Below are 25,606 nucleotides of genomic sequence, written 5' to 3'. Positions count from 1 at the left end.
CCTGATTACACTGGTGATGTCATTTTATACTTCAAGTGAAAAATAACCAGCACATATTTCATCAACAAATACCTTTTTCTAAAAAAACCTTTCACAACTCCAAGCAGTTCTCTTAAACCTAGAAGATGGTGTGGCAGAGCTTTCTATCTTATGTAGTGTTATTAAAGAGTCCTTGTTAGTTTATACTGAACATACAAAAAAATCATAAAAAGAAATCAAAGTCTACTATTGAAGAGGGCATAGAACACTGCTACCTTGCTTACCTTGTTTCATTTGATGACCTAAAGCCTTTCTTTAGTTTGTACCTTTGTCAGCTCCAAATATGACCTTTCACAGCACATTCAGCATCTCTGGGCCTGAGAAGACTGTTTACTACATAGGGTCCTTTGTCCTCAGTTATACAAAAGGAATCCAAGCAATTTTTATTACCATTTCAGTTCAAGGGTCTGTTGTAGTCCTCGTCCTCCTTGGTTCTGGCACGCGTAACATTCCCCTCAAGCCCCATGATCATGAGCTGCCAACCCCAGGGACTGAGGGTGTGGTGTGAGGCCTGAGTTTTGTCTTTGGAAGGGACTCTCTTGGCCCTTGGGGTATTGAGCAGCTCACAAAACTGAGGAGTAGCCAGGATCATGGCGGGGGGGGGGGTGGGGGGTGGGGGGAGGGCAGTGTGGATACAAAGAGAGGTCATTAGGCCAGCCCTCATTTTGTGTCTGTTTGTAAATGCCAGCCCTCATTGGACTTGAACCTCAGTTCCCTCCTGGGGTCCGAGGTTGGGTAAGGGCAGGACCTGGGGAACCTCAGCAACCTACTCAGATGCCCACTGTTTTGTTTCGTCAGGCTCCAGGGGACTGCCACCCCGTCCCTTTAGCAGGGCCAGTGTAGTTCTGTTTTCCCTCCTTGGTCTTCCAGCTCCTTCTCATTTAGCCTAGTATGCACACCTCCCATTCCCCCCACTCTGTCCTCTGCCAGATCCCAGCCTCACCGCCCTTTACCCGCCAGCCAATTCTGCTCTCTGTTGAGCTGGAGCATATTCCTACAGTCTCTCTGGGTCCACATGGCCTGAAATAGCATCCCTATCATCCTTTGGTGCACCCAATGAAACCATCTCCTTCCTTCAAAGCCCTCTCCTCAGCAAGGCCCTAACACGGTGCGTCTCCTTCCCCTGGGCCCAAGTCACATATTGCCTCTCTGCTGTGGCCCTTCACTGCTAACTCTTTTCTGCAGCTGTGTTTCATCTTCCTTCTAGATGGCAAGTCCTTGAGGCAGCGTCTGTGGCCAAGTCAGCTTTGCATCCCCATGGCACCTGGCAGGTGGGATGGGCAGGGCCAGGTACTATAGGCATTCACAGACACAGGCCATTTGGGTTCTCAGTCTGTCCCCCGTGCATTATTGCACAGCAGCCAAGCCCAATGCAGTCTGTTTCTGACTCATGTCCCCTTCCTGTGCCTTCTTTTGAGTCACTTCCTTTCTGGGGATCCTCTCAGTGAAGGGACTGAAGAAAATGGGGCAATAATCCTGCTCTTTGGGAACATTTGGGGTAGGGTAGGGAAAGAAGAGGAGGGAGGAATTTAAAAGAGAACTTGTCTGGGCCTGGGACCAATTGGATTATTATCAAGAACGGGAGCAGGCCCCAAAAGTGATTCGTGAGACTACCTTTGAAGGCTGATAAAAGTCCCAAGCCCAGTCAGGAGAAACATGTGTCTATCTAAACCCAGAATTCTGTACAACTGCTTCCCAGAGTTCTAGAACCCCTGCCCCAAATCCATCTTGGGGTGTGCTTGGTCTCTGTGGACCACAGGTCAAACAACCCTGGTCTTATCTTATCTAAAAACCCTCCTTTTATAGAAAAGAACTCTGAACCTCAGAGAAAAGGGACTTCCCCAAGGTCACAGAGCTGACTGGTGGGCCTAGAATCAGTCTGTGGCTCCTGGGTCTGAGACCTGTCCATTTAGCCATGCGGCCTCTGTAGGGGCAGAGTAGAAGCTGGGGGTGATGTGGAGACTATTCTGTGGTGCCTCCCCCTTCCCCCAGATTTCCCATCTCAGGCCCACTCCCACTGCACAGCCCGAGGCGGTGGGAGCCTCTCTGGGCAATGATGGAAAGCCAGGGCCAATGGCTACAAGGGATGATGGATCAGCAGGCCTGCTAGGCCAGCTCTGAGAGGCTGGGGTGGGGAAGTTCAAGTTGCCGTGCCTGTCAGTGCCTCCTGACAGGAAACCAGCAGGCAGGGGTGACAGATGTCCTCTGACAGCTGAAAGGAAGCTGCAGGAAAACTGCAGTGGTGGCAGGAAGCAGGCACCCTGCCCCATCCTGTCGTCCTGTCAGGAGGCCACCTCTGGTTCTGGTGCCCAGTGCTGTGGGGCAGGCCGGTGTTGGGGCCGGTGGAGAGGGTGGGAGCTCTTTAGTACCCGAGTTAGAGAGAAAGAGGTGCTGGGAGGCAGGGAGGGAATAAGGCAAAATGCGTCTAGGATGTAATTTGCAATAACCAAATTACAAATTTGGCTGAGTCCTTCCAGCACCCAGACAGGGTCTAAGTGAATCACTGTGGTACCTGGGAATCGCCAGCTTCCTGCAGGCATCAATATTCTTGGACGTTTGTCTCTTGAATGGCATAGTGTTAAGTCGAACACGAATTCACATTTCAGCATCCCCACTAACCTAGCTGGGTAATGGGACAAACTCCTGAATCGCTCTGAGGCCACGGATCTGGAGGAGTTGTTGGGGGTCACAGAGGCACTCTCATGTCCTCGGTTATAGAAATTCCCACTTCAGTTTCCCCACATGGTGATAACCCAGAATATTCCTGGGCTAGTGGAGTCTCTGTCTCTGGGCTGTGCTGAAAACATCAGAACCCAAGACTGGAGCTCCTCCTGCAGCACTGGATGCAAGTTTCTTGTTCAAACGAACTACCACAACCTGGGATAAAAATGTTGGCAAGCCTCCCTTGCCCCCTTGCTGACATTATTCTGATCTTGGACATATCTGTTCTGGAAGATATGTGTTCTGGAAGGGTTGTGGGGAGGGTATTCCCACTGGGGTCTCCTCCTCTAGCTGAAGCTGCTTCCTTGGGGTCTTGACCAGACCTCTCCCCTGGGGTCATTTTATTTTCTGCACCTCTGGGATCTGCCAACTGTGTCCACAGTTGTTGGCTCCCCTGGAAGTTATACAGCCTGAAAGCAAAGACTGCCTGGTCTCCAGACTCCCCCTTACTTTCCCAGGAGGAGGCACACTTCCTTTCTCTGTCTCTGGCTTCCCTTTCTTCCCTCTCTTGTTGGAGGGCTTTTGCTCTAGCTCTTTCTGGCCAACCCAAAGATGATCTTTAGTCTTTTCTGAAGACCAATTAGTCCACATTCATTCATTCATTCATTCAGTCATCAAGCCTGCCCCTACTGCGTGTCTGACCATGGTAAACGAACACGGGTACCAACCTTGCCTTTGTAGATCTTACACTCTACTTGGGGAGATTGACCTTCACCACCTAATCTCACAAGATACAGAAATCACAGACAGAAGTGCGGTGAAGAAAAGGCATGGGGAGCTGTGAGATTGTATCCAAGGTAAACATGCCTGAGTGTGAGCATTCACAAGCTTTCCCTGAGGATGTAATATTGGAACCCAGGTCAGGAGCAAGCTAGGAGGCACGGAGGGTGAAGAGAGAACAATCTAGTGGGGGAATGGCTTGTGCAAAGACTGTTTCCTTAGACCAGCAGTTCTCAACCTCAGTGTACATTGGAATCAGCTCGAGAGCTTTTAAAAGCCACAGATGCCTGGGTTCTATTCTCAGCATTCTTGATGGAATCGGTTTGGGCTGTGGCTTGGGCATCAGGGCCTTTAGAAGTCAGGATGAAAACTACTACCCTAGCAGGCCACCCACACTGCAGGGAGTAAATTTCCTAATCATATATGTTTAGGACACTCAGTATCAGGGGACAATGAGTAGGTGGAGCATTTCCAACATGCCATTTTCTTCCAGAAGAAATTAAAAAAAATCCACCTTCAGAAATTCCTTTGTAAAAAAGATCTTATATATAAGAACAAAATAAAATGAATAAAAATAATAATAAAAGCTATCAGTTAGTGATGTGTTCATCAGCAAGAAGTCCCTGTTAATAATAGTCTAAACAAAAAGGGGATTGTTTTTCTCATATAACAAGGAAGTCCAGAGGTGGACAATGGCTGGCTTTGGTTCAGCCTCTAAGGGTCACTATGAGGGTCCCATGTCCCATGAGGTTCTGGTCTTTCCTGTGTGTTGGCTTCTCTTCTCATACTTGTTACTTCATGGTTGCAGTGTGGCTGCTGCAGCACCAGACATCTTGTCTGTCTTATAGACAGGAAGGAGAAGGAAACTGTCTCTTACCAGCAATGTTTTTCCTGTATCAGGATAGACTTTCCCAGATGCCTACCCTTCTCCCATCGCAGACCTTGAATGCAAGGTAGTCTGGGAGGTGGAATGACTGTTTCTCAAGTACAGAGAAATGAAAGGGAGAAGATACTGCAACACCCCTCATGGCTAAGGGACCCACAGAGAACATCACCTCCTTCACATCTCAGAACAAGAGTCTCTGAACCTCTTCCCCCAGGACTACCCTAAAATACTGTGGACTTTGACCTTCTTTCTGTTGTGAAGTTTGCTCACCTCTCCCAGGGCTATTTGGTTTTCTCTTCCTTCACTCAAGTGACTCAGCAATCTGTTACTTCCTAGGACAACTTGTGATGGGACCCAAAGGGGACAGAGGATTTCCTGGGCCTCCAGGAAGCTGTCTTTGTGGAACCCGTATGAATGTGAATAACCCTTCCTACAGGGAATCCACGTTTGGGCCCAGTTCCCCGCACGTTCCTGTGGTAAGGCTCCTAGGAGAAATCTAGGCTGGTTCTCCATCAAGACCTCTCACCTGACCCTCTCAGAGCTTTGTAAGAGCCTTTTAATAAAACAGATTTCCCCATTATACTTGGGACACACTCATTATGGGAGATTGGAAAATAAAGAAAAATCAAAAGTAGGAAACCAAATTGTCCATTTGGTTGTGGGTGCATTTTGAAGTATTTTCTTTGTCTTTTTTTAAGAACAAAAAAATATTTAAAATTTCAGGTAAATACAAAAACAGAAAAAATAGTGTAATAAACCTCTGTATCCTTCACCCAAATTCAACATCTATCAACTCCTGGCTAATCCTGTTTCCTCTTTACACCCACTCTCTACTGCCCACCCTCCCTTGGGTTATTTTGAGATAACCCTGGACATCAGTTCATCATTTGAGTGGACCCATAATCATCCATCCAACATGCGGCTGTGCTGTGATTTATTTAACCAGTGTCTTATTGTCGGATATTTATAGGGCTCTCTCAAACTTTTCACTAATGTAAATAAAACCATAATGAACACCTTTGAGTATAACAGTTTTGTTAAGAATCATTTCCAGGGTGCCTGGGTGGCTCAGTTGGTTGAGCAACTGCCTTCAGCTCAGGTCATGATCCTGGAGTCCTGGGATCGAGTCCCGCATCAGGCTCCCTGCTCAGCAGGGAGTCTGCTTCTCCCTCTGACCCTCCCCCCTCTCATGTGCGCTCTCTCTCCTCTCATCCTCTCTCTCAAATAAATAAATAAAATCTTTAAAAAAAAAAAGAATCATTTCCAGATGTTGAATTACTTGATTAGATGATACCACCTTTTTATTTAAGTCTTAGGGGCATTTTAAATGTTTAAAAAATTTAAGTCATAGATAGTCTTTTTTTAAAAGATATTTATTTGAGAGAGAGAGAGAGAGAAAGAGAGAATGAGCAGTGGGGAGGGGCAGAGGGAGAGAGAGAGAAGCAGGCTCCTCGCTGAGCAGGAAGCCCGATGCGGGGCTCGATCCCAGGACTCTGGGATCATGACCTGAGCCGAAGGCAGATGCTTAACCAGCTGGGCCACCCAGGTGCCCCAAATCATAGATAGTCTTACTGCAAACTCAGACAGTTGGAACTGGATTGAGAAGATGTGGGAATCAAGACCTTCCTCCCTATTTCAGGAGGAATGCTGGAGTGTAATATGCAGACGCCCCTCCCATAGTTAACGAGCCCAAGGATAGAGATTCTGTTTCCTCCTCCAGCTTTTCCCTGCCCATTATAGAAGTGTTTTCTGAAATCTTCACCAATGTGTTCTCTGGCAGATTTTTGTTGTCAACAACCAGGAGGAGCTTGAGAGGCTGAACACCCAAAACGCCATTGCATTCCGCAAAGACCAGAGATCTCTGTACTTCAAGGACAGCCTTGGTTGGCTCCCCATCCAGGTACCATGAGGCAGGCACTCTGGACATAGCCCACCCCGGAAAGGGACACAGCATTAGAGGAAAGAAGGGCCAACAGTTGGGCCTGGCGCAGAGCTTTCTGCAATCTGTTCCCGAGGAAGGCCTAGGCATCCTCCCTTGCTCTGCTTCTGAGCGGTTCTCCGTGCCCCTGCTCCCCAGATGGAACCTCCTCTCTGAGCCAGAGTTCCAGATGGGCTCCCATCCCCACACTGCCAGGCCGCTGTCTTGATCTGATCCAGCTTCCCTGTCAGCTGCAGAGCTCTGAGCAGCAGGAGTGCCTCTCCACCACCACCAGGAGGAAGCCCCCACAGACCCAGAGCCTCTGGCCCCAGTGCCAATGACCCGTCCTGCCTGCGGTGCCCGGCATGCCATCCCTGGTCACTGCCATGTGTTTCTTTGGCCAGGTGACCCCCTTCTACCCTGTGGACTACACTATAGACCACCACGGCTCCTGTGGGGATGGGGTCCTGCAGCCCGGGGAGGAGTGTGACGACGGGAACAGCAACGTGGACGATGACTGCATCAGTGAGTGGGGCCCAGCCGGGGAGGGGGCGGACGGGGGGGGCAGGAGGTGCTGAAGCGTGAACTGCCACCGGGCGGGGGAGGCTGAGGGCGAGCCCCTGGACGATTCTAGAGCCAGAGGGGGGACACCTGGACTGCTCCCATTCTGGCCACATGTGGACCTCCACTGCCCAAGCATATCGGTGGGGGTTAGTGTCAAGGATCTTGCCCCCAGAGAAGCCGCCAGTCGCTCCCTTTTCCTGAACCCTACTTCTGGGCAAAACCCACATTCCAGTCCACATTCTTTATCAAAAGATAAAGGTGATGCAGAGTGAGAGACAAAAGGGAGAAGCCAAGAATTTGAATCAGGACAGAGTTACCAGATAGAGCCCTAGTGGCGAAGCCCTTTCGCAGGGCAGCAGCCTTCAGGCTGATGGGGTGCTACCAGGCCAGGCACGCAACAGGGCCCTGGAGGGTTTGCTATTCTTCTTTTGTCAGTCGTGCCACAAAGCAGGAGGGGAGATAGAAAGCAGGGGATTTAGAGTCCGACAGAACAGAACTTGGATGCTCAGAGAGGAGGCTACTCAGTGACAGGGGGGTTTGGAGGGCAGTTCACAGCTCCGGGTCTCTCCTCAACCGAAAAATGGGTATGACAGCGCTGACGGCTCAGGTCTTCAGAGATTCTGTGAGCTAATGTGCACTGGATCGTCTGGGTAGAGTAAGGGTTCAACATCCCTTCGCTGAATTATTTTCCGGCCCCTGCTGTGAGGAGCCAGGCCCCGGCTCAGGGCTGGGGATGTGCAAATGCGAAGTCTCCTTCCTGGCTCTGGGAAGGCTGACGACCCTGCAGTGGAGTGAGGAAGGTGTGCACAGGGATGGATGCAGGGAGGGAGAGGCGGCTGGCGCGCCCGCGGTGCAGCTGTACTTCCCGTGACGGACGCCGGGATGGTGCCCCCTGGCATGCCGGCTTTGCCTGGAGGCCCTTCTGCCCCGGCGCAGACACCGTCCGATAGACCACACAGCAGGAAGGAACTGAGGGGGTCTCAAAGCCACGTAAAATGGGGGTGGGGCTCGGACTCCAAGACCCTTCCCTTGCGCAACAACAGGGACCCCACTGAAGATCATCTGGCTCCCCAGGGACACAGAGCCACCCACCCTGGAAGGTCTCTGGAGACAGACAAGAGCCACCTCGGTCATCACTTGTGCCCAGTGCTCAGTCTGCTGATCCTCACTTCACGGGAACCCACAGTGCGTCCTGTGAAGAGGAGGTGGTGGCCACGTCCCAGGCTTTAGATAGGGATATGGAGGCTCAGAGAGGCCAAGTGGCCTGGTCTTGGTCCGTTGGCTACTGAGTAGCTGCAATGGGCTAGAGCCTGGGTCTCCTTAGTCTCTGGTGTGGGATTTGGGGGTCTGAGGGGCCGTCCCTGGATGCATCTGAAGCTTTATGGAAGTCCAAGAGGGTGCATGCTCTGGGGGGATCCTTCACGCCACACAGTCCTTACAGGCTGAGGTAAGCCTGTCCTACCCTAGCCCCCTCTCAGGGCTACTTCCTTGTATCCCTCAGGCTGTCACCGGGCCTACTGTGGAGACGGTCACCAGCACAAGGGCGTGGAGGACTGTGACGGCTCTGACTTTGGCTACCTGACGTGCGAGACCTATCTCCCTGGGTAGGGATCACCACATGTGCTATTCTGACACCCTGCCTCCCTCTCTGCCTGCCTCCTCTTCTTTCCTTCACAAATATTTTTTTTAGCGCTTATGTTCTTTCTACTCTCTAAACACTGAGGTATGGTGATAGTTAACACGTGGTCCCTGCTCACTAGGGGAGACAGGCCATAAACATAACCACCATGTGCCTCTCAGAGTGCCTGAGTGCCACCAAGGCCAAGCTGAGATAGACAGTGACCAGCTCCATCCTGGGCCCTTGGGGACCGGCAGTCTCTATTTCAGCGGTTGCCCCCAGATGAGCAGCTCCCATCCCCAGTGGCTACCATGACCACGTTAGTCTTCTGGAAAGTGGTTCTGGAGGAAGCCCAGTGGAGAGTGGAGGGACCAGGGCATTCCCAAGAATCTAAGCATCTGTATAACCTGAATTCTCTGGGACAACCCCTGACTCCCGGGCCTGTGGGTGCAAATGAGATCACAACAGCATTAATATCTAATTTTGCTGGCTCGTGGCTCCTCCAGGAAAACCCCAGGAACTTAGTATCCCCTTCAAGGACCTCTCTAGTTATATCTGGGACTCTCCAGTGGGTGTTCACGTTGCTCAGAATAAGTATTCTAGTGTCTTGACCTCCACGTTGACGTCTCCGAAGACAGCTGAGGGCCACTAGCACTATGAAATGCAAAACAGCACCACATTCCCCTTAATCCTTACAAAACCAGAGTTGTATAGCATTCTAAGGGAAATGGGAAGGCTGTTCCACCCTCAGTTCCTGCTTCTTCCTTGGCTCCAGAGTGGATCACTGGCCCCTCACACCTCTTAAGTCCCTCAGGAGTCCAGTCTCTTCAGCGTTCCCTTCCAGCCCTGTTCCTTGGACCCAGGCCCTCCGCAGGGCTGGGAAACAGCCACCAGGCCTGTCGTTCTGTCGCCTTCTCTCTGCTCTCTATTCCAAGGAGGTCTCCTCAATGTCCACCCCCTGAACACACACCAACACACCAAACCAGGCTGGGAGAACTACAGACCTATAGTCACCCCAAAACAAGCACTTTAGGCTTGGTCAGGATGCCCCCTCCACCCGTATCTGTGTGTCTGTATGTATTTCCCTATCTCCGAAGTGTGGAGGGCTCCTAACCTGCCAGAGAGTTGGCAGGTCTGAGCTGGTTGGTTGATGGTTTCATGGACACAACTCAATATAGACAGCTGAACGTGGAGCACAGGATTGCATAGAGCCCAGGGCTTACCCACTGGCTCACTGTGATTACTCGTCTGATCTCTAGAAGCCTCAGAGAATGCTTGTGAATATGGGTATAATGTATAACACACGGTCAGGATTAGCACTTGGGCTTACGGAAGTATAAACTGCTGTCCAATATGGTGGCCCCCAGTCACATGTTGCTATTTAAATTTAAATTAATTAAAAATAAAATAAAAAATCTAATTATTCAGTCACAGCAACCTTATTTTAAGAGCTCAGTAGCCACATATGGCTAGTGGCTGCCATATTGGACTGCACAGAAATAGAACATTTGCATCACCACAGTTATGACCTAATGGACAGCACTGAAACCTTTCAGGTCTTGAGAAGGGAGTGATTCTCTCAAAGATGCTGCGTTAAGAACAAAGTTACCAACTCTTTCCACCCAGATCCCTCAGCTGGGCTCCGGGGGAAAAGTCCCAGAGGCCTGGACTCAACTGCCCCAAGCCTCTCACCCCAAATGAGAATGAGAACAGTCTATCTGGAACCCTTAGGTAAGGTAGCAGCCATGGTTGCTGTCTGATGAGCTTTGACCAAAAGTCACCAGAGGTGGCCTTTTAGAACCTGGTGTGGTCGTGAGGGCTGGGCAGGAGCTCCCCTGCCCACTGGCCCGTGAGCGCCCTGACCCCTGTCTACCCCCCCTCAGGTCGTATGGAGACCTGCAGTGCACCCCGTACTGCTACATCGACTCCACGTCCTGCCGCTACTTCACATGAGGGCTGCGAGGAGGAGGAGGGCTGCGTCTTACGTAACCGGCAGCAGCTCCTCCACCCTCAGCAAATTGACTTCGCGCCATCCTGGTCCAGTTTCCACCACCTTCATGCGACAACAACAAGGACAAACTCTTGCTGCTAAGACATGCTTGTAATTCAGTCCGACTGGAAGAATTTAGGACTACTGCATCCTGTCTTAATCCAGAGTCCAGGAAAACCTTCCACGTGCCCAACCTGGGAACTGTTCCCCATTGCTACCATCTGGCCGAATAGCCAAACCTACAGTGCCCTTTCTCTTCTGGAATGTTACTGACCCAGACCATGGACTTGGCTTAGAACTGTTAGCCCCACCTAGACCTGCAGGGCCTTTTGAATTTGTTCTCCTCCCACTTGGGGCATCTGGTGTACAGGCCTCTCCACTCCTCTGACCTCTGGAAATGTGGGCATTCTCACCCAGGGCAGCCGGCTGTCAGGTCTCTCCAGGCCCATGAACCACAAAGCAGGGAAGTGGGCCCGTTCTCTTGGAGTGGCTCCCAGCTCTGGACCCACTGAGGAACCCCTCAACTGGCTACGGCCCAGCACAGCCTCATGTGGATGCAGCTTTCCCAAGAAGAGACCCAACTGTGAAAAGGTCCTGAGAAAGCCACCAAAACGGTGCTCTGGCCCTGGAAGAGGGTGGAGGCCCAGCTGGGGTGCTCAGCATGTGAACAATAGCAGATCAGTGGCCTTCTGCTTCTCAGTGTTTCCCAAAGTGGTAGCCCTTGTGGTTTCACTGTCCCCAGCACCATCTTGACCTTGTGGCCCTCAGCACCTTGACCTCTGTCTTGCAAATGCCCCTTATGTCCCTTTCTTGTTCAGGAGATTCACTACCAGAGGGTGACCTCCTAAGTCTACACCTGGGCAGGCTTTTGGTGTTTCCAGTCCTTAGGAAAGCACCACTCTGGGTTTCCCCATGTGAGGCCCTATGACTGAGTACCTGCCCTAGGCAGAGACCATTTCTCCTGAGCTCTAGCTCCTGGCTACCTGCTGACTCCTGTGCGCATCCCGTGGCCTTCCCTTTGTGTCTCTGTAGTGCATTGCCTTGCCCTCATGTCTGTGTGCCTGAGCCCCCCACGTTTCTGCAGGGTCATTAGTCTGGCCTGTCTGTGAGCTGCCTTACACCACCATCTCTCCTGAGTGGGGCTTGCTTAGCTTTGGTTCGCAAAGATGTCTCCCCCATGGCAGACCTCAAATGGGATTTGTCTATTTGTTACCAGATGGAGGGACACTTTGGGGCTTTTGTACGAAGCTAGTGTGCCTGAGTCCTAGGGACTCAGTAGACAGGAGCTTCTGGCCCAGCAGACCATCACTAGTGGTCTGTAGTAGATGGGATCAGCCCAAAGGTGATGTCTTTAGAGGTGGGCACACTGGTCAGCCCAGTTCCCTCAGCCTCTACTGCACACCTTAGGGTGATATTGCCCCCATGTAAAGCTACACCTTCATGCTGGGATCTCCATATGGGAAATCAAGAAATACAAGCAGTTTGTTTCTCCCACTGTGGCTCTCTTTCCCTTGGGGTTTTGGGCCAGTGTCCCAGCATTACTGTTTGGAATGAGGGGTCTGAATTCACTGCCTCCCAGGCTTTGCAAAGGGTTCTAGAATGTGGAGCAGTACCGTCCCTCAGGGACAAGGGAGGAAACCGATGTTGAGAGAGATGGAGGGACTTACCTAAGGCCACAAAGCCTGCTCTTGCTAACCCAGCGCCACTCCAGCCTTATTTTAGGACCACAATTAAAACAAGATGGAGCTCCAGCACTGCCCTTGGTTGGACCTGGCCACGTAAGGCCCTGTCCTGGGTCCCTTGCCTTGAAGGGCACCAATCTGGCCCTCCTCTGGCCATGACCCTCCCCACAGGGCAGGGAGTCTATGAGGCCAAGGTGACCTTCCCACTGTAGCTTGTGCACCCCTCTCCCAGACCATGATCCAGGTACCCGGGAGACCACAGTTCCCATCCAGGTGGTCCTGAGCAGGCATCTTCGCCATGTCTGTCCTCCTGAGTGTGACCTGCACACACCTGGGTGGCCAGGGACAAGCTGTGTTTAGAGGTTGTAGATGGGGCTTGGATATGCAGGCTGGGGTTTCCATATATTCCAAATATTCCATATATATTCTAAATATTCCAAATGCAAACCCAGCCTTCCAGGTCTTATGAAAGTGTGACTGTCAAGTAAGCAGAGAGACGTATTTAATAATAGTTTGTTAGATTGATTCTAACGTAAATACTTAGACATGTGGGTGTGAGCCTCCATCTGGGCTCTTGTAACCAGATCCCACGATATTAGAGGTGGGCCTGTCTCCGACTATTGCAAGGGGTTTCTGAACGGCTCTGAAAATGAAAGGATTCAAAGCCACTTGTTTGAAGTATATATGTAACAGTAGTAATCCTCCCCATGGCATTGTGATTTTTTTTTACTTAAATTCAATTAATTCACATATAGTGTATTATTAGTTTCAGAGGGATTCAGCAGTCTTGTATAACACCCAGTGCTCATGACACAACGTGCTGTCCTCAGCCCTCCCCTTAAATGCTGTGGTACAGGGGGCAACTTCCTCAGGACCAGGGGCACCTTGTGCGCAGGCCAGGTGGCCACAGAATACGTAGCCAAATGTCTCCTGGGAGCACTTGCTGGCCCTGTGTGGAGCCGAGGTGCTGCAGCGGGGAGGGAAGAGCACTGTACCAGGAGTCCTGACACTGGGGCTCAGACTTGGTTTGTCACTTCTCACAGACTCCAAGTCCTTACCTGGAAGAAACTGTACACAAGTTTCTTTCTTCCAGCCCTAACATTTTGTGGGTGGGGACTCTGTTCTCCAGCAGTGACAGGGCATGCCTAGGAGTAGTGACGGATATCCTCAGCTGCTCCTGAGGTTGTCACATGGGTGGCTGCGAATATCATAGGGTCTTCAGAGCTGCAGCTGAGTCACCAAAAAAGGCTATGCCGGTTTAGATGCTTTTGTTGGTGGGTAGCAGAAAATCCAACTTAAATATAATATAAACCACAGGGTGGAATTTATTGGCTTATATAACTTAAAAATTCCAGTGGCAGAGTGGAGATCAGGCATGGTTCAGCCAAGGCTCCCACTCCATTTCTCTGCTTGAGCTGTCCTCTCTATCTCCTGTTAGTTTGATCCTTGGGTAGTCACAAGCTGACTATTGCAGTTTCAGGCTTACGTCTGTACCCTAGAATATCCAGAGGAAGAGATAACGTCTATTCCAGTGGCTCTCAAATTTTTTATTCCAGAATCCCCCCCAAAAATCTTACCTTGAGCCTCGTTGCCTGTTTGGGGTCACATGCCCATTCGTTTGTTATTGTCAGGAGAATACCACCTAATTGGATTATAGCTGGGTTCCTGAACCCACGGAGGCAAAAGGTGTTAAGATTATTCCTTGCCCACTCCCTGGGGATTCTCCAGAAGCACATCAGCTGTGTAAGGGAGGGGCGGCTATTGGACTATATAGTGGGGAGCAGGTATGGGGTGAATGGGTACTGGGTACACATCACAGTGGCTGTCTCTGGTTTTGCTTTTCCTTTTGGCAGGAATAGGTGCTGAGCCTTTGGGGCAAACATTTGGAAATATTCCTCACATCTAGAAAGCTCTTGGCTGATTCCAACAGATCTACTGAAAAGAGGTCGACTCTCCTAGGGAGCCACAGGTTGTGAAAGAGGTGGTATAGTTTGCTTTTGTGAAAAAAAGAGAGGATCAGATTCACCTATCTGGGTTTGAAGCCTGTCACCAACTCCCTGTTTAATTATCCTGCATAATTTGCTTAACTTTTCTGAGTCTGTTTTTCTCATCTTTATACTGGGTTATTTCAGGGTTGTGTTGAATTTTAGTGATAATATGGTTAAAATTTCTGAAACCTAGAAACTCTTTAGGGAGGGTTGGGTTTTTATCTGTGTCATTATTATTTAGTGACTCAAGCCGAATCACTCACCTCTTTGGGACCTGGGGTTTCTTTCTTCCTGCTTTGAGGCTGGTTATGAGTTCACTTTTTTTTTTTTTTAATTTTTTTAAAAAGATTTTATTTATTTGACAGAGACACAGCGAGAGAAGGAACACAAGCAGGGGAGTGGGAGAGGGAGAAGCAGGCTTCCCACTGAGATGGGAGCCCGATTAGGAGCTCCATCCCAGGACCCTGGGATCATGACCTGAGCCGAAGGCAGACACCTAACGACTGAGCCACCCAGGTGCCCCAAGAGTTCACTTTTGACAGCTGTTTGGACCGCAGCCTTTACTACAAAGCAGTGAAAAAGAGCAGCAGTTCTCAAACTCTGCCTTGAGCCTCGTTGCCTGTTTGGGCCTGTTTGGGAATCTCATCAAACCAAGAAAGACAAGATTATGGTAGGACTTGGGGAGGGGTGGAAGTGTAGGTAGAAAATGAAAGAAGCATTGTGGGGACAGGCTCAAAGCAAAGCGGGCTGTGTATAAAGGGGTCAAGATCAAGCCTGGACTGGGAAGTGGACCCAGGTCCTGATTCTTTGGAGAACTGCAAAGTTAAGAAAAGCATGGACTGTTGTGGCTGGAAGTCCCTATCAGGATTTCTAAATCTAGGGTAGAAATCGAAACCGCTTCTCTGTGTCAAAGTGACTCATACGGCTCAGGTCTTCCAGGCAAGAGTGGAAAGTTTCGTTCTTACTGATAGGATTGCAAACTGCAAAGTTTTGACAGCCCAAGATTTTAGTCACAAAGGTTGACAGTGATTTGGTTCAGGTGGCAGGAGTAAAAAGCAAAGCTGGGGCTGTCACTGAAAAGAAAGCAGTAGTCACTCAAAGAAAAGAGTGATTATGATACTGTAGGCTGATGGCTTCCTGTTACCTGTGCTGCTTTATCAGGGTCCGCTCTGGCAGTCTGATGAATGACAGGGTACAGAGCTGACTTCTCCCCTCTCAGTCTGGACTGGTTTTTTACCCTGTCACCAGTAACGGATGCCCAAGCTCTGTTCAACAGATCCCCAACGATCCAGTTTGTGGCTAGGCCTCTCTAGGTCAGCCCACAGGCTCCTAACATGACCAGGGAAGCGTGGGGAGGGGGTTTGGCCCCAGACGTCTTTATCCACCTGCAAAGCCATTTGAGTGACAAATTTGTTAGCAAAGTAAGGTCTTTAGAAAAACGTTAGTAACTAGTACTTAGGAAGCAGTGCTTGGGAAGATGGTAGGACAAATTTTCTAAGCATCATGGGACAGATACATTGGTCATCCATCACTCTAATATGGGCCTGGAGAACACATGGGTCAAATTGCTCAAGAAATCTCCAAACCTCATAATTAATGGGCCAACCGTGCTCCAGTGACTGCTTTACTTGAGTTGTCCCCCTCTCCTTTCCTCCCCTGTAGTGGAGTGAACCAATTTCAATGAAACTCAGATCTTGCATTTGTGTGGTAACAATGAGCTCACAGATCAAGGATCTTGGCAAGTCATCAAGGAGACTGTTATACTTCAGCAACCCACAGTTACCACCCATGGGCCCAGAGGCTCCAGGAGTGTGGTTTCCATCTCCATTTGTAACCACTCTGAGAGGCTGCAAATCACACAAGAGTAATGGGTTAAGGACTCCCCACCCCACATCATCCAGTTCCTTCCCTCCCCCGCCCCTGGGGCGGGGGGAAACAGAGGAAGAGAACTCACACTGCCTTTATCAGAGGGGCTTCCTCTCTGGGGGTTCACCTCAGTTCTTTGCAGCCCCGGACAGTTGACTTTTGGAGTCAGACAGCTCAACAAGAAACAAACTCACTAAAGGAAAAATGGGCTATTTCCCCTGCCCTCTGTTCCCCTTTGTCCCACTAGCTTTACAAAAAGAAATAGGGGTCCATGTAATAACGAAATCCTGCTGCCAAGATGCTGGTATCTCAAGAGAATTGGTCATTATTTTGGTCTTGCCATCCTTCCACCCCCTCAATACCTCTTCTGGAATTTGGGTTTTGATGTTCTGACTCATAAGGAGTACCACACCCCACTGCATGTGCTACTCCAGGTTATTCTCCATCCAACACCTAGCACGGGAAATTGAAGGCAGTCGTCCCTAGTCGTGGATCATCACTTGAGGCCCATCACAGGAGACTGTCTTCTTAGGGCAGAGGTTTAAAGCTTTAGGGTTTATAAGGATGACCTGAAGGCTTGTCAAAAGAGATTACTGGGACCCACTTCGGAGTTTACGATTCAGCGGGGTGGGACTTGATAATTTCTATTTCTAACAAGGTCCTGACGGTGCTGGACCCAGGGACCACATTTTAAGAGCCACTACTCTGGGGAAATGTCTCATCTGAGACCAAATACACTGGGGGAGAGGAGGACTTTGGGTAGGTGGCTTTTTTTATACTCTTCCATTAAGTAGGAGTCCCTTCCTCTTGAATCTAGGTCGGCTTTTGATGGTTCAGACCAATAGAATACTGTGGATGTGATGCTGTGTGACGTCCAAGGCTATGTCATCTACGGCCAAGCAGCTTCTTGGGACACTCATTCTAGGGGAAAGCAGCCATCATGTAGGAAGACCAACTACCTAGAGACTGCCATGTCAGAGAGGCTCTGCTTGACAGTCCCAAATGAACCTGCTTCCAGCCATCCCCACCATGGTGCCACACGTGTGAGTGAAGCCAGTTTGGATTCTCCGGTCCTGCCCATCTGCCACCTAAGTAACACTGAGCGACCTCAATCGAAGCCCCAAGGAGAACTGCCCAGCCAAGCTCTATCCTAAATCCTAACCAACAGATTCCAGGAGATAAAATGGTTGTTGTTTTAAGCCACTAAGTTTTAGGGTAGTTTGTTCCTTAGCAATAGGTAACAAATAGTGCTTTAGGTTGGAAAGCTTAATGAGGAAGCAAACTACTCTGAACAGGGCAAAGTGCGAAGTCCAGAGGGGCCTTGGCTCGGCTTTGGTGCCCTCTGCAGGAACCATGAATAGAAATTGGCCTTAACTCCTACGTAGACTTTTATTTATCTGCCCAGGAGAAAAGTCAGACCGAGAGGCGACTTAGTGATCGTATGGCCCAGGGTTCTCAACCGTGGTGGGGACGTGGGTATGTGGAGGTAGTAGACTGACTGCAATAACCGCCTAATTCTCACACCTCTCCAACGTACTTTGCAACTCCTCCCATCAGCTGGTGGAAGGCACGGTATTTGCCCACCCCTTGATTCTGAACCTGACCCTGCGACTTGCTTTGGCCAATGACATGTTAGCAATTGTGACAGAGGCAGCGGTGTTTTCTCTCTCAATCTGGCACCTCTGCCTCTGCCATGACAATATGCCTACGCTAGGCTGCTAGAGGGTAAGTCACATGGAGCCCACCTGAATTGGCCAAGGCCATCGTGGGTCAGCTGAATCTGTCAACTGCCAGACATACGGAGCCTGGTCAAGACCAGACTGTCCAGGCACTCCCAGTCTAAATCATCAATCCAGACTTGTAAGCAAAATAAATGCTTATTTTAAGCCACTGAATACTGGGATGCTTTGTCACCTACCATTGTAGAGGCAACAACACTTAACTCAGGATCAAAGTCCCTTAAGTGACAAACGTACACTGCCATTACCCCAGAGAGTCCTGGTTCGAGTCTGACTCCTATTTCCACCTGATGCAACGGAAGCCAGTTGCAGAATAAGCAGCAGAGGATTCCTAGCCTAGTTCTTTCTCTCTTTTTTTTTAAGATTTTATTTATTTATTTGAGAGAGAGCGAGCACAAGCAGGGGGAGCAGCAGAGGGAAAGGGAGAAGCAGGCTCCCTGCGGAGCAGGATCCCAGGACCCCGGGATCATGACCTGAGCCGAAGGCAGACACTTAACTGACTGAGCCACCCAGGCGCCCCCAGCCTAGTTCTCTTAACGTGTAATTGTAGTCAATCCAAATCTATGGAACACCCATTTGGTGAAAGACACTAGAGAATTAAAAGGGTCGCTGCCCACCTAGAAGTTTATAGACCACCTGGAGCCAAGACCACAGGACTGATGTGGGCCCTGCTGTATGTAGAATGGAAGCAGGAGGAAGGATCACTTCCAGTCGGTGATGTCTGTGCGGATGGAGGAGTGGCATGGCAGTGCGGGTGGAAGGAACCTGTGAGCTAAAATGACTAGGCTATGTCTACGCATTCAGTTTAACCCGTGTGTGGTTCTCAGATTCAAAGCTAAGCTGCCTTTCCAGACCAAATAATGGCCTCAGGTGCCATTTGGCTTGCTAAAGACAACCTTTAGTTTTGAACTTCACACCTTTCAAGACTGAGGTGTTTATCCTAATGATCATAAACACCAAATTAAAAAGGATTCCATTTCGATAAAGTAGGCTTAAGTATAAAGGATTCTTAATAGAATCAATTTTTCATTGATTCCTAGTAAGAAAATAAAATCCACCAAGACATGGAGTGTATTGCTGACCTTTTTTTTTTTACTTAAATATAGTGATCTTTAAGAGAATAAACCAAAAAAAACTTTACACAGCAAATATTTTACATAAATGTAAACATACACATCTACTTCATAATTATGCAAAATAAACTTTTAGGCACAAGATTTTAAAAATCATTAAAGAATAAGACAATGAATCCAAGACAGATAGGACAGAAGCAACAAAAACACATTTCATAATGCTTCAATTGATCTTGTCTTCCAACCTACTGGTTAAGGCCTGAGTTTCAGAAATCCTACCTTCCTTGCCAAATGGAAACATCCAATTTGGCTGTACCTAATATACATCCACATAACAGACTATTATCTTTCAAAATAATGTAATAAATACATCTCTCACACACACACATACAAACACCCCCATACATACACCCTACTTAACCAGCCTCTCAATAAAGACAGCAAGGATTTTGGAATTTTCAAGTTTCCCCACCACTGAAGCACACACATATTAATTCCACACACAGAAAAAAAATGATTCTGCTATAGAAATAAAGTAGTTAATGAGTGGCATCATCACAAATCTCTAGTTTGTATTAAGTTTCCCCAAAATCACATCTTTACTGTGGCTTGCCATGGCTCCTTGGGTACCTAGGATTTAAGTCTTTATACCTTGCCTAATGACCCACAGAATGGTAGACGTTACACAGGACAAAGAAAAGGCAATTTTAACAATTCAGTTAGAGACTTCAAAACCATGAAAATCAGCATGGATCGTTTCCAGCTGTCCCCAAATGCTTGGAATGTTTTCTCCAATGTCTACCCTCTGTACTCCACTGGCCGGTTTTCTCTGCCTCCTCCCCACCAGGCTATAAGCATCTGAATGTCTATTCCTGTGAACACCCCAGGGAATAGAGATGAGAATGACAGTCCATGCTTTTAAGGAGTTTACACCAACCAGAGCTCAAGCAAGAGGAAGGTCAGTACGTCCACACAGCACTTGAGTGGGGTGAAATGAGCAGAGGAACAGGCCACGAGGATGGCATCTCTGGAGTGTCAGGACTGGGGCCTGGCGGGACGGGGGGGGGGGGGGGGTATTGAGAAGGCACAGAGGCACAAAGAACAAGTCCAGTGAGGCTGGCACAAGGTTACACATGAGAAGTAGTCTGTGAGGCCAAATTCTTGATTTCCGAAAAGAAAAGATTCCTTGTTCTGGTGGGTAAAGCTGGAGGGCCAGGGGAGGGAACCACCGAGGGCTTTGTGCAGAGAACAAACTGGAAACGGGCTAGAGGAGAACAGTGCAGTGTCAGGTAGGACGGGTGACAGAGGAAAGGGTCTGAAGCCCAGAGAGCTCGACTCGCCAAACCCAGTGCCACACGCAAGCATCTCCTACAGAGCCAAACACCCTGACCCAACATGCCAAAAGCCACAGCTCTATCTGTCTAAATCAAGACTTTGGGAGAACAAAAAAAAGAGTGAGAGAGGAGTTTAAGTAGATATTTTTAGTTCAAGTTCCTGGAACCTGCCCCAGCTTGAGCAAGTTAAGAGCTGTGAAACAAGTCCCACGTGCAGTAACAAGTCAAGTCTCCCAATCGTGACCTTCACCTTCCCTGAGCTGTCATTACCAAGGAATTATAAAACAATTATCAATTCATTATAAATTCCTACCTGCCATTAAATGCACTGAAACCTCACGATGGGTGGAGCACCCAGCACAAAGTACTGGTGTGTTAGCCTATCACCTACACTAGGTGGGGCGGTGTGAGTGCGCCACGGGATGACGGCGCTGGGCCCCCATCTCCAGCTCACCGGAGCCCCTGTGTGCATCAAACAGGTGGCTCGATAAGGTGCGACTCTCACCGAAGCCCCCACCGTGAATCATCTCATTCCTTTCCAGGTCCACACTGCTTCCATCCACTAGCGGGGGATGCAGAGGCCATCTCTGAGTGGAGGAACCCAAGGAAGGAAAATCAATTTTAATGTTTGCGATACCCACTGAACCAAAGTAAATGGAAATTTCTCAGGACCTTCAAACTGTATTCATTCAAATTACAGAAATGGGCTACTCCATACTAATCACGGGACAATTTATCACACATTCAGTAAATATGGAACATTTACTAGTGACCACTTCCCTGTAACAGATTCATTTGGAAACTGCACACTGCAAAAAGGCAATCTTGTGACTTTCTTCTAGTTGTATATCAAAAATACAAATCAGTCTGGGAGTCAGGCACAAACAGTGGTAGAAAAGCATGAACAGAAATGCCTTCTCAAAGAATGTGCTCATTTCATATTGCAGAACTGCTTCCTATCTAGATTCTGGGTTTTTGAAAACCTGCTGCTGGTTCTCTTGTTCGGAAAGGTTCCTTCACTACACCTCTCTTCCACTCCTACCTCCCCCTACTAAAATGCACTGAATGAAGAACGCTTAGCATGGATCTACGGAACTAAGAGCCCCCATCTGACTGCATCTCACGCGTCAGCACAGTGGCTGCTGGTCTGACCTGCTCATCCAGCCTCATGTATTTAGCGACTTTTTGGATCAGAATTTGAGTCAGAAGTACCCAACACTTTTGTCTTTTGCAATCCAATAAAAGCTCCGATGTACAACTATCAGTGTCACGTGTAAGAATCTCCAGTTCCAATAAATGAGATTCAAGGGAGCGAGCAGCAGGGAAAGCCTGGACTGGGGGCAGGAGACCGGCCATCAGCCAGTCGTGGGCTTCTCTTTCCTTATTTGTAAATGAGGGGGTTGAACTAGCAGAGCTCCAGGGTCCTACCTGGCGGATGCTCTAGGACTCTTTCTCAAAGTCGGTTCCTACACAGGCTTATCAGGTTGGGTCTGACAAAATTTCCTTACCACTTTGTCTCAACAGTGTAAAGTGGTTTTAACATACTTCTATGCTGCAGTTTGAGGTTTCCCTCTCTCTCCTACCCCTCAAAGACCAGGTTTCATTTCACTGGTGCAGACCACTTAGCCAAACTGGTGGCTGCTGAGGTTTAAAACGGAATCACTGGCCCCCTAAAGATAATGGCCTTTGAGTAACCTAGACCAGGGGACATTGGTCTGTTATCTATGAACAGTGTTAACCAAATAGAAATATAATTCTGTTAGTTCTTCCATAGTTCTACTTTGCAACATGAGATTGTTCAAAAATTACACGAGAAAATCACCCATCACCACTAAGTTAAAGACTTGAATGTCTGAGATCTCCAGAGCCTCAAACTCCTACACAGTCACTGATCCACAGCGTGTCCCTCTCAGCATGGGGCTCCGTGCGAGCGCAGCCTGGTCCAGCAGCACATCTGTGCACGAGAAGCTGATTTCGAAAGATCCGACTCTAGTCATCACTGTCACTGCCAGACTCACTCAACTGCAAGTCATTTCCTATAAAAAGAAAACATAATCACACCAAAAGTGCACAACTTCAAAAGGACTTCCCCACAATTCTTTGTTTGACTGCCTTGGTTATCACACTACAGTAAAACCAAGCCAATTCCACTTAATTAGGGAGGAAAATCAATTTGGCTCAGTGACAAAGCTGATGCGGTCAACATTTTTAAAGAAATGCTATTCTTGGTAGCTGCAAAGCACAGCAATGCTGCTCACTGGGATAGAACAGGTGAGGAGCAGGCCAGACAACTTTTAAATGTGTTAATAAATAGCAAGAAAGCATTTATAAATAACTCATTCACCATCTAGAATTGTCCACATTAGATTGCTTTATAAAAGCTAAAATAACACGGAGTTAGGCTCCCTGTTAAGGAAGCCGAATACTGTTTATACCAGGAACACGCTAATCCAGGATCCCCTCTGAGACATCTCTGTTCAGGATATTCATGTTACTTTAAACCTCAACTCAACTAATGAGCTTTTGTAAAGCCTCCGATTTTTGTTTAGTGTGCTCAATTTAGGAGTGAAGAACAAATGTACTCAACATTTCAGTCTCAGATGATAATAAAAATAACAGGACCCCAGCTGATACCACAAAAGTGAACTACAACATGACCCATTGCTAATCCCTGGGCCAGCTCTTCTCAAAGTTTGTTCTGAGGACCCTGGGTTCCCTGGGACTCCTTCAGAAGGGTAATTCCTTTTCTACTCCACGCCTGTGTGATGACAGATTTTCTTCATCTACATCAACCTGAACAACTTAACAGCAATAGACTGAATGCAGAAGTGGGTGTAGAATCCAGCTTTCTACTAAGCTAGACATTAAAGGGAATTCTAAAATTATAAAAATATGTTACTCTTCTTACTAAATATTTTCTGATTGGAAAATTTGTTCTTCATAAAAATGTTACTTTTGTTAACATGTGATGGCTATTACTGTTACTTTAAATGAATTACTGAATATATTTTAAATATTTCTCAGTTTTAATTTCTAATATGATAAACACTGATAGATCTAAGCCACATACACAAAAGCTCTTTGGGGTCCTCAATAATTTTTAGAGTTAAGAGCTCTGAGACCCAAGAATGTGACAACTAATGTTCTAAACTTAAGGAAGTCAACACGGGCATGGCAACCGCTGGTCACTCCCAATCAGCTAAGCTGAGCATGATCTCTTACACAATAAGATGCTGTGCATTTAACAGGTCAGTGTAAATGGAGGTGAAAATCTAGTTTTGAAATCGCTTATATAATTGATTTGATTCAGGTTCAAATTGATCCACTTATTTATTTTTGAGAAGAGAAAATATAATCTAGGTTACTATTCAGGAAAACAATCTTATAATGACTATGTATTTTTATATCAGGGTTAGCAAATTTGCGCTATTTACTGTGATTTTAGGGTTTATATGTTGGTTCCAGTTGACAATCCTGGTTTAAATAACTCTAGTGCTTTACTGTCTATGAGATATGCAGTTAAGGTCTTGCTATTTGAAGAGCTGCAGAACAGGATGACTTGGAGCCATAAAGAGCTAAAAGGATTTTAAGGCACTGGTAGGCAGGTAACACCCATGGTGCCATTTTTTTGCTCTTTCTAAAAGGAAAGAATAATTTAGCATTAACTGGGCAAAATTAAGAACGGACTTAAAGCCACAGTAGCTGTCTGGTACTTTTCCACTGTGAACACCAAACTCCCAATGTGAAACTTACTCTCCCTAGCCACCTGAGAAGAGCACCACAGCACACCCTGATACCTAGAACGCAGGCCCACAGAACGGGATAGCCGAAAGGATCCTTAACTGATATCCTAACGGGGTTGAACTCACTCAAGGAAAAGAGCGGGGCCTTGAGTAGTGTTTCTCCAGTGGGGGTGGCTCTGTCCCCCAGAGGACACCTGGAAATGTCTTGAGATATTCTGGGTTGATACAACTGGGGCAGAAGGAAGAAGAAGGGCACCTAGTGGGTAGAGGCCAGGAACGCTCTTAGCCATCCTACAATACATACGACTGCCCCCCGCCCAACAAATACTTACCTGGCCCACAATGTCTGTAGTGCTGACGTTGAGACTTACCTTTGCCTGGTCCACAGCAGTAGGGTTAACTAAGCTAGCGTCCCCACTATTGCCTCCTCAAAGGCAGTCATGCTCTCTGAGAGCATTCGTTAGGACTCTGGACAGAGAGGGGCATAGGGAAGCAGCACTCTCCCCACGTCCAATACAAAGGAGTTTGTCTTTGCCCTTGTTTTCTTCTGTTTTACTTTAGTATCAACTGCATTGAGAGCCACCCAGACACTGCAATGCCCCTTTCTCTCCCTCCTGCCAAAGGCTAGTTGGTTTCCAAATATATCCTAATGGCTCAGGTTCCCAAGTCTGCGGGCTGTGGGTCACCACAGTCCGGAGAACTGGGTTCTTGGGACCTGTAAAAAGACCCGGAGGCAGGGGGCAGAATGGTGGCAGGCAGCATCCCTAAAGCCTGCTAAATGCAAAAAATAAAGAGCCGAGCTGTTCGTGTTTCAGCATTTTTCAGAATTCACAAAACCTAATTTGTGCCACTGGGCAAAAAAAGAGAAAGAACAGACTTTTTGGTTTTGTACTTCCCTTTTTTTACTCTTTGGTAACTTACTCCTTTCTGCTCCAAATTTTCTTGGTCGGGATCCTTTCTTACGCCTTAAATATCTTCTGGTGTGAGGTAAGCAGAAGCCCCATCTCTGGCCCGACACGCCACCCCCGTCTGAGCCAGAAAGGGAGAGCACACTTACTGAGCGTGTTCATGAGCTGGCTGCTGCCCTGGGGCCGGCCGGTCCCATTGGCAGCGGCCGGCCTGCTGCTGTAGGGCTGCTGGTGTGCGGGCTGCGGGGGGGGGGACGCCGGGCCGTGGTCCTCGGCACCGCTGCTGGAGCTGTCCTCGTCGCTCCCCGACGAGCTCTCCGACTCTGACGAACTGCTCCCGCTGCTGCTGCTCATCTGTTCAATAATGTCAACTTCGGCTCGCAGCTCTGGGACAAAATGACATGACGGGGGTGAGCACAGCGGCCCCTCTCAGGGCCACACGCTGCAACTGCTGTCAACAGTGAAGTGGCAAGACCAACAGCAACGAGGAATAACTTAAACTCCTGCTTCTTAATTCCTTAAAAACGTACAAACAAAATGACTAAAACCAAAACCAACAAAATCAAACTCTGTCTTCAGAGAGACAATGGAAACATTAACTTCAAATAACCAAACGGAAAACAGTTTCAGATAATGGCTGTTCTGTATAAGAAATGAATCAAGTCTATTTGCCTTATCTACTTTAAAAAAAAAAGAAAAGAAAAGAAAAAAGATTGTGAATTATGGGATTAAACACCAAATAAGAGAAATATTATGCTAAGGGGCTGAAAAATATTTGATTAGGCACTGGAAGATCTGGATGCTTGTTTTCGATCCA

At 48.2% G+C, this 25,606-nt stretch overlaps 2 protein-coding genes across 4 annotated transcripts in view; one reads left to right on the top strand and one right to left on the bottom strand.

Moving 5' to 3' along the window:
- Positions 1-14,426, top strand: part of COLQ (collagen like tail subunit of asymmetric acetylcholinesterase) — a 60,821-nt gene extending 46,395 nt beyond the window's left edge. For all 3 annotated transcript variants that reach the window (XM_032408741.1, XM_032408742.1, XM_032408743.1), the window contains exons 13-17: positions 4,703-4,842; positions 6,147-6,266; positions 6,689-6,809; positions 8,350-8,452; positions 10,350-14,426. In XM_032408741.1, the coding sequence (XP_032264632.1) occupies positions 4,703-4,842; positions 6,147-6,266; positions 6,689-6,809; positions 8,350-8,452; positions 10,350-10,419 (554 nt within the window). In that variant the 3' untranslated portion in view covers positions 10,420-14,426. The remainder of the gene's footprint in view (positions 1-4,702; positions 4,843-6,146; positions 6,267-6,688; positions 6,810-8,349; positions 8,453-10,349) is intronic.
- Positions 14,427-18,900: 4,474 nt separating this feature from the next.
- EAF1 (ELL associated factor 1) overlaps positions 18,901-25,606 on the bottom strand; it is a 14,897-nt gene continuing 8,191 nt past the window's right edge. Inside the window, exons 5-6 of the mRNA XM_032408734.1 lie at positions 24,939-25,175; positions 18,901-22,174 (exon numbers count right to left, since the gene is read on the bottom strand). Of these exons, the coding sequence (XP_032264625.1) occupies positions 22,128-22,174; positions 24,939-25,175 (284 nt within the window). The 3' untranslated portion in view covers positions 18,901-22,127. The remainder of the gene's footprint in view (positions 22,175-24,938; positions 25,176-25,606) is intronic.

This window comes from Phoca vitulina, unplaced genomic scaffold, assembly GCF_004348235.1.
Source record: "Phoca vitulina isolate PV1807 unplaced genomic scaffold, GSC_HSeal_1.0 scaffold10, whole genome shotgun sequence".
NCBI classification, from domain to species: Eukaryota; Metazoa; Chordata; class Mammalia; order Carnivora; family Phocidae; genus Phoca; species Phoca vitulina.
This window is presented reverse-complemented; position numbering and strand designations above follow the sequence as displayed.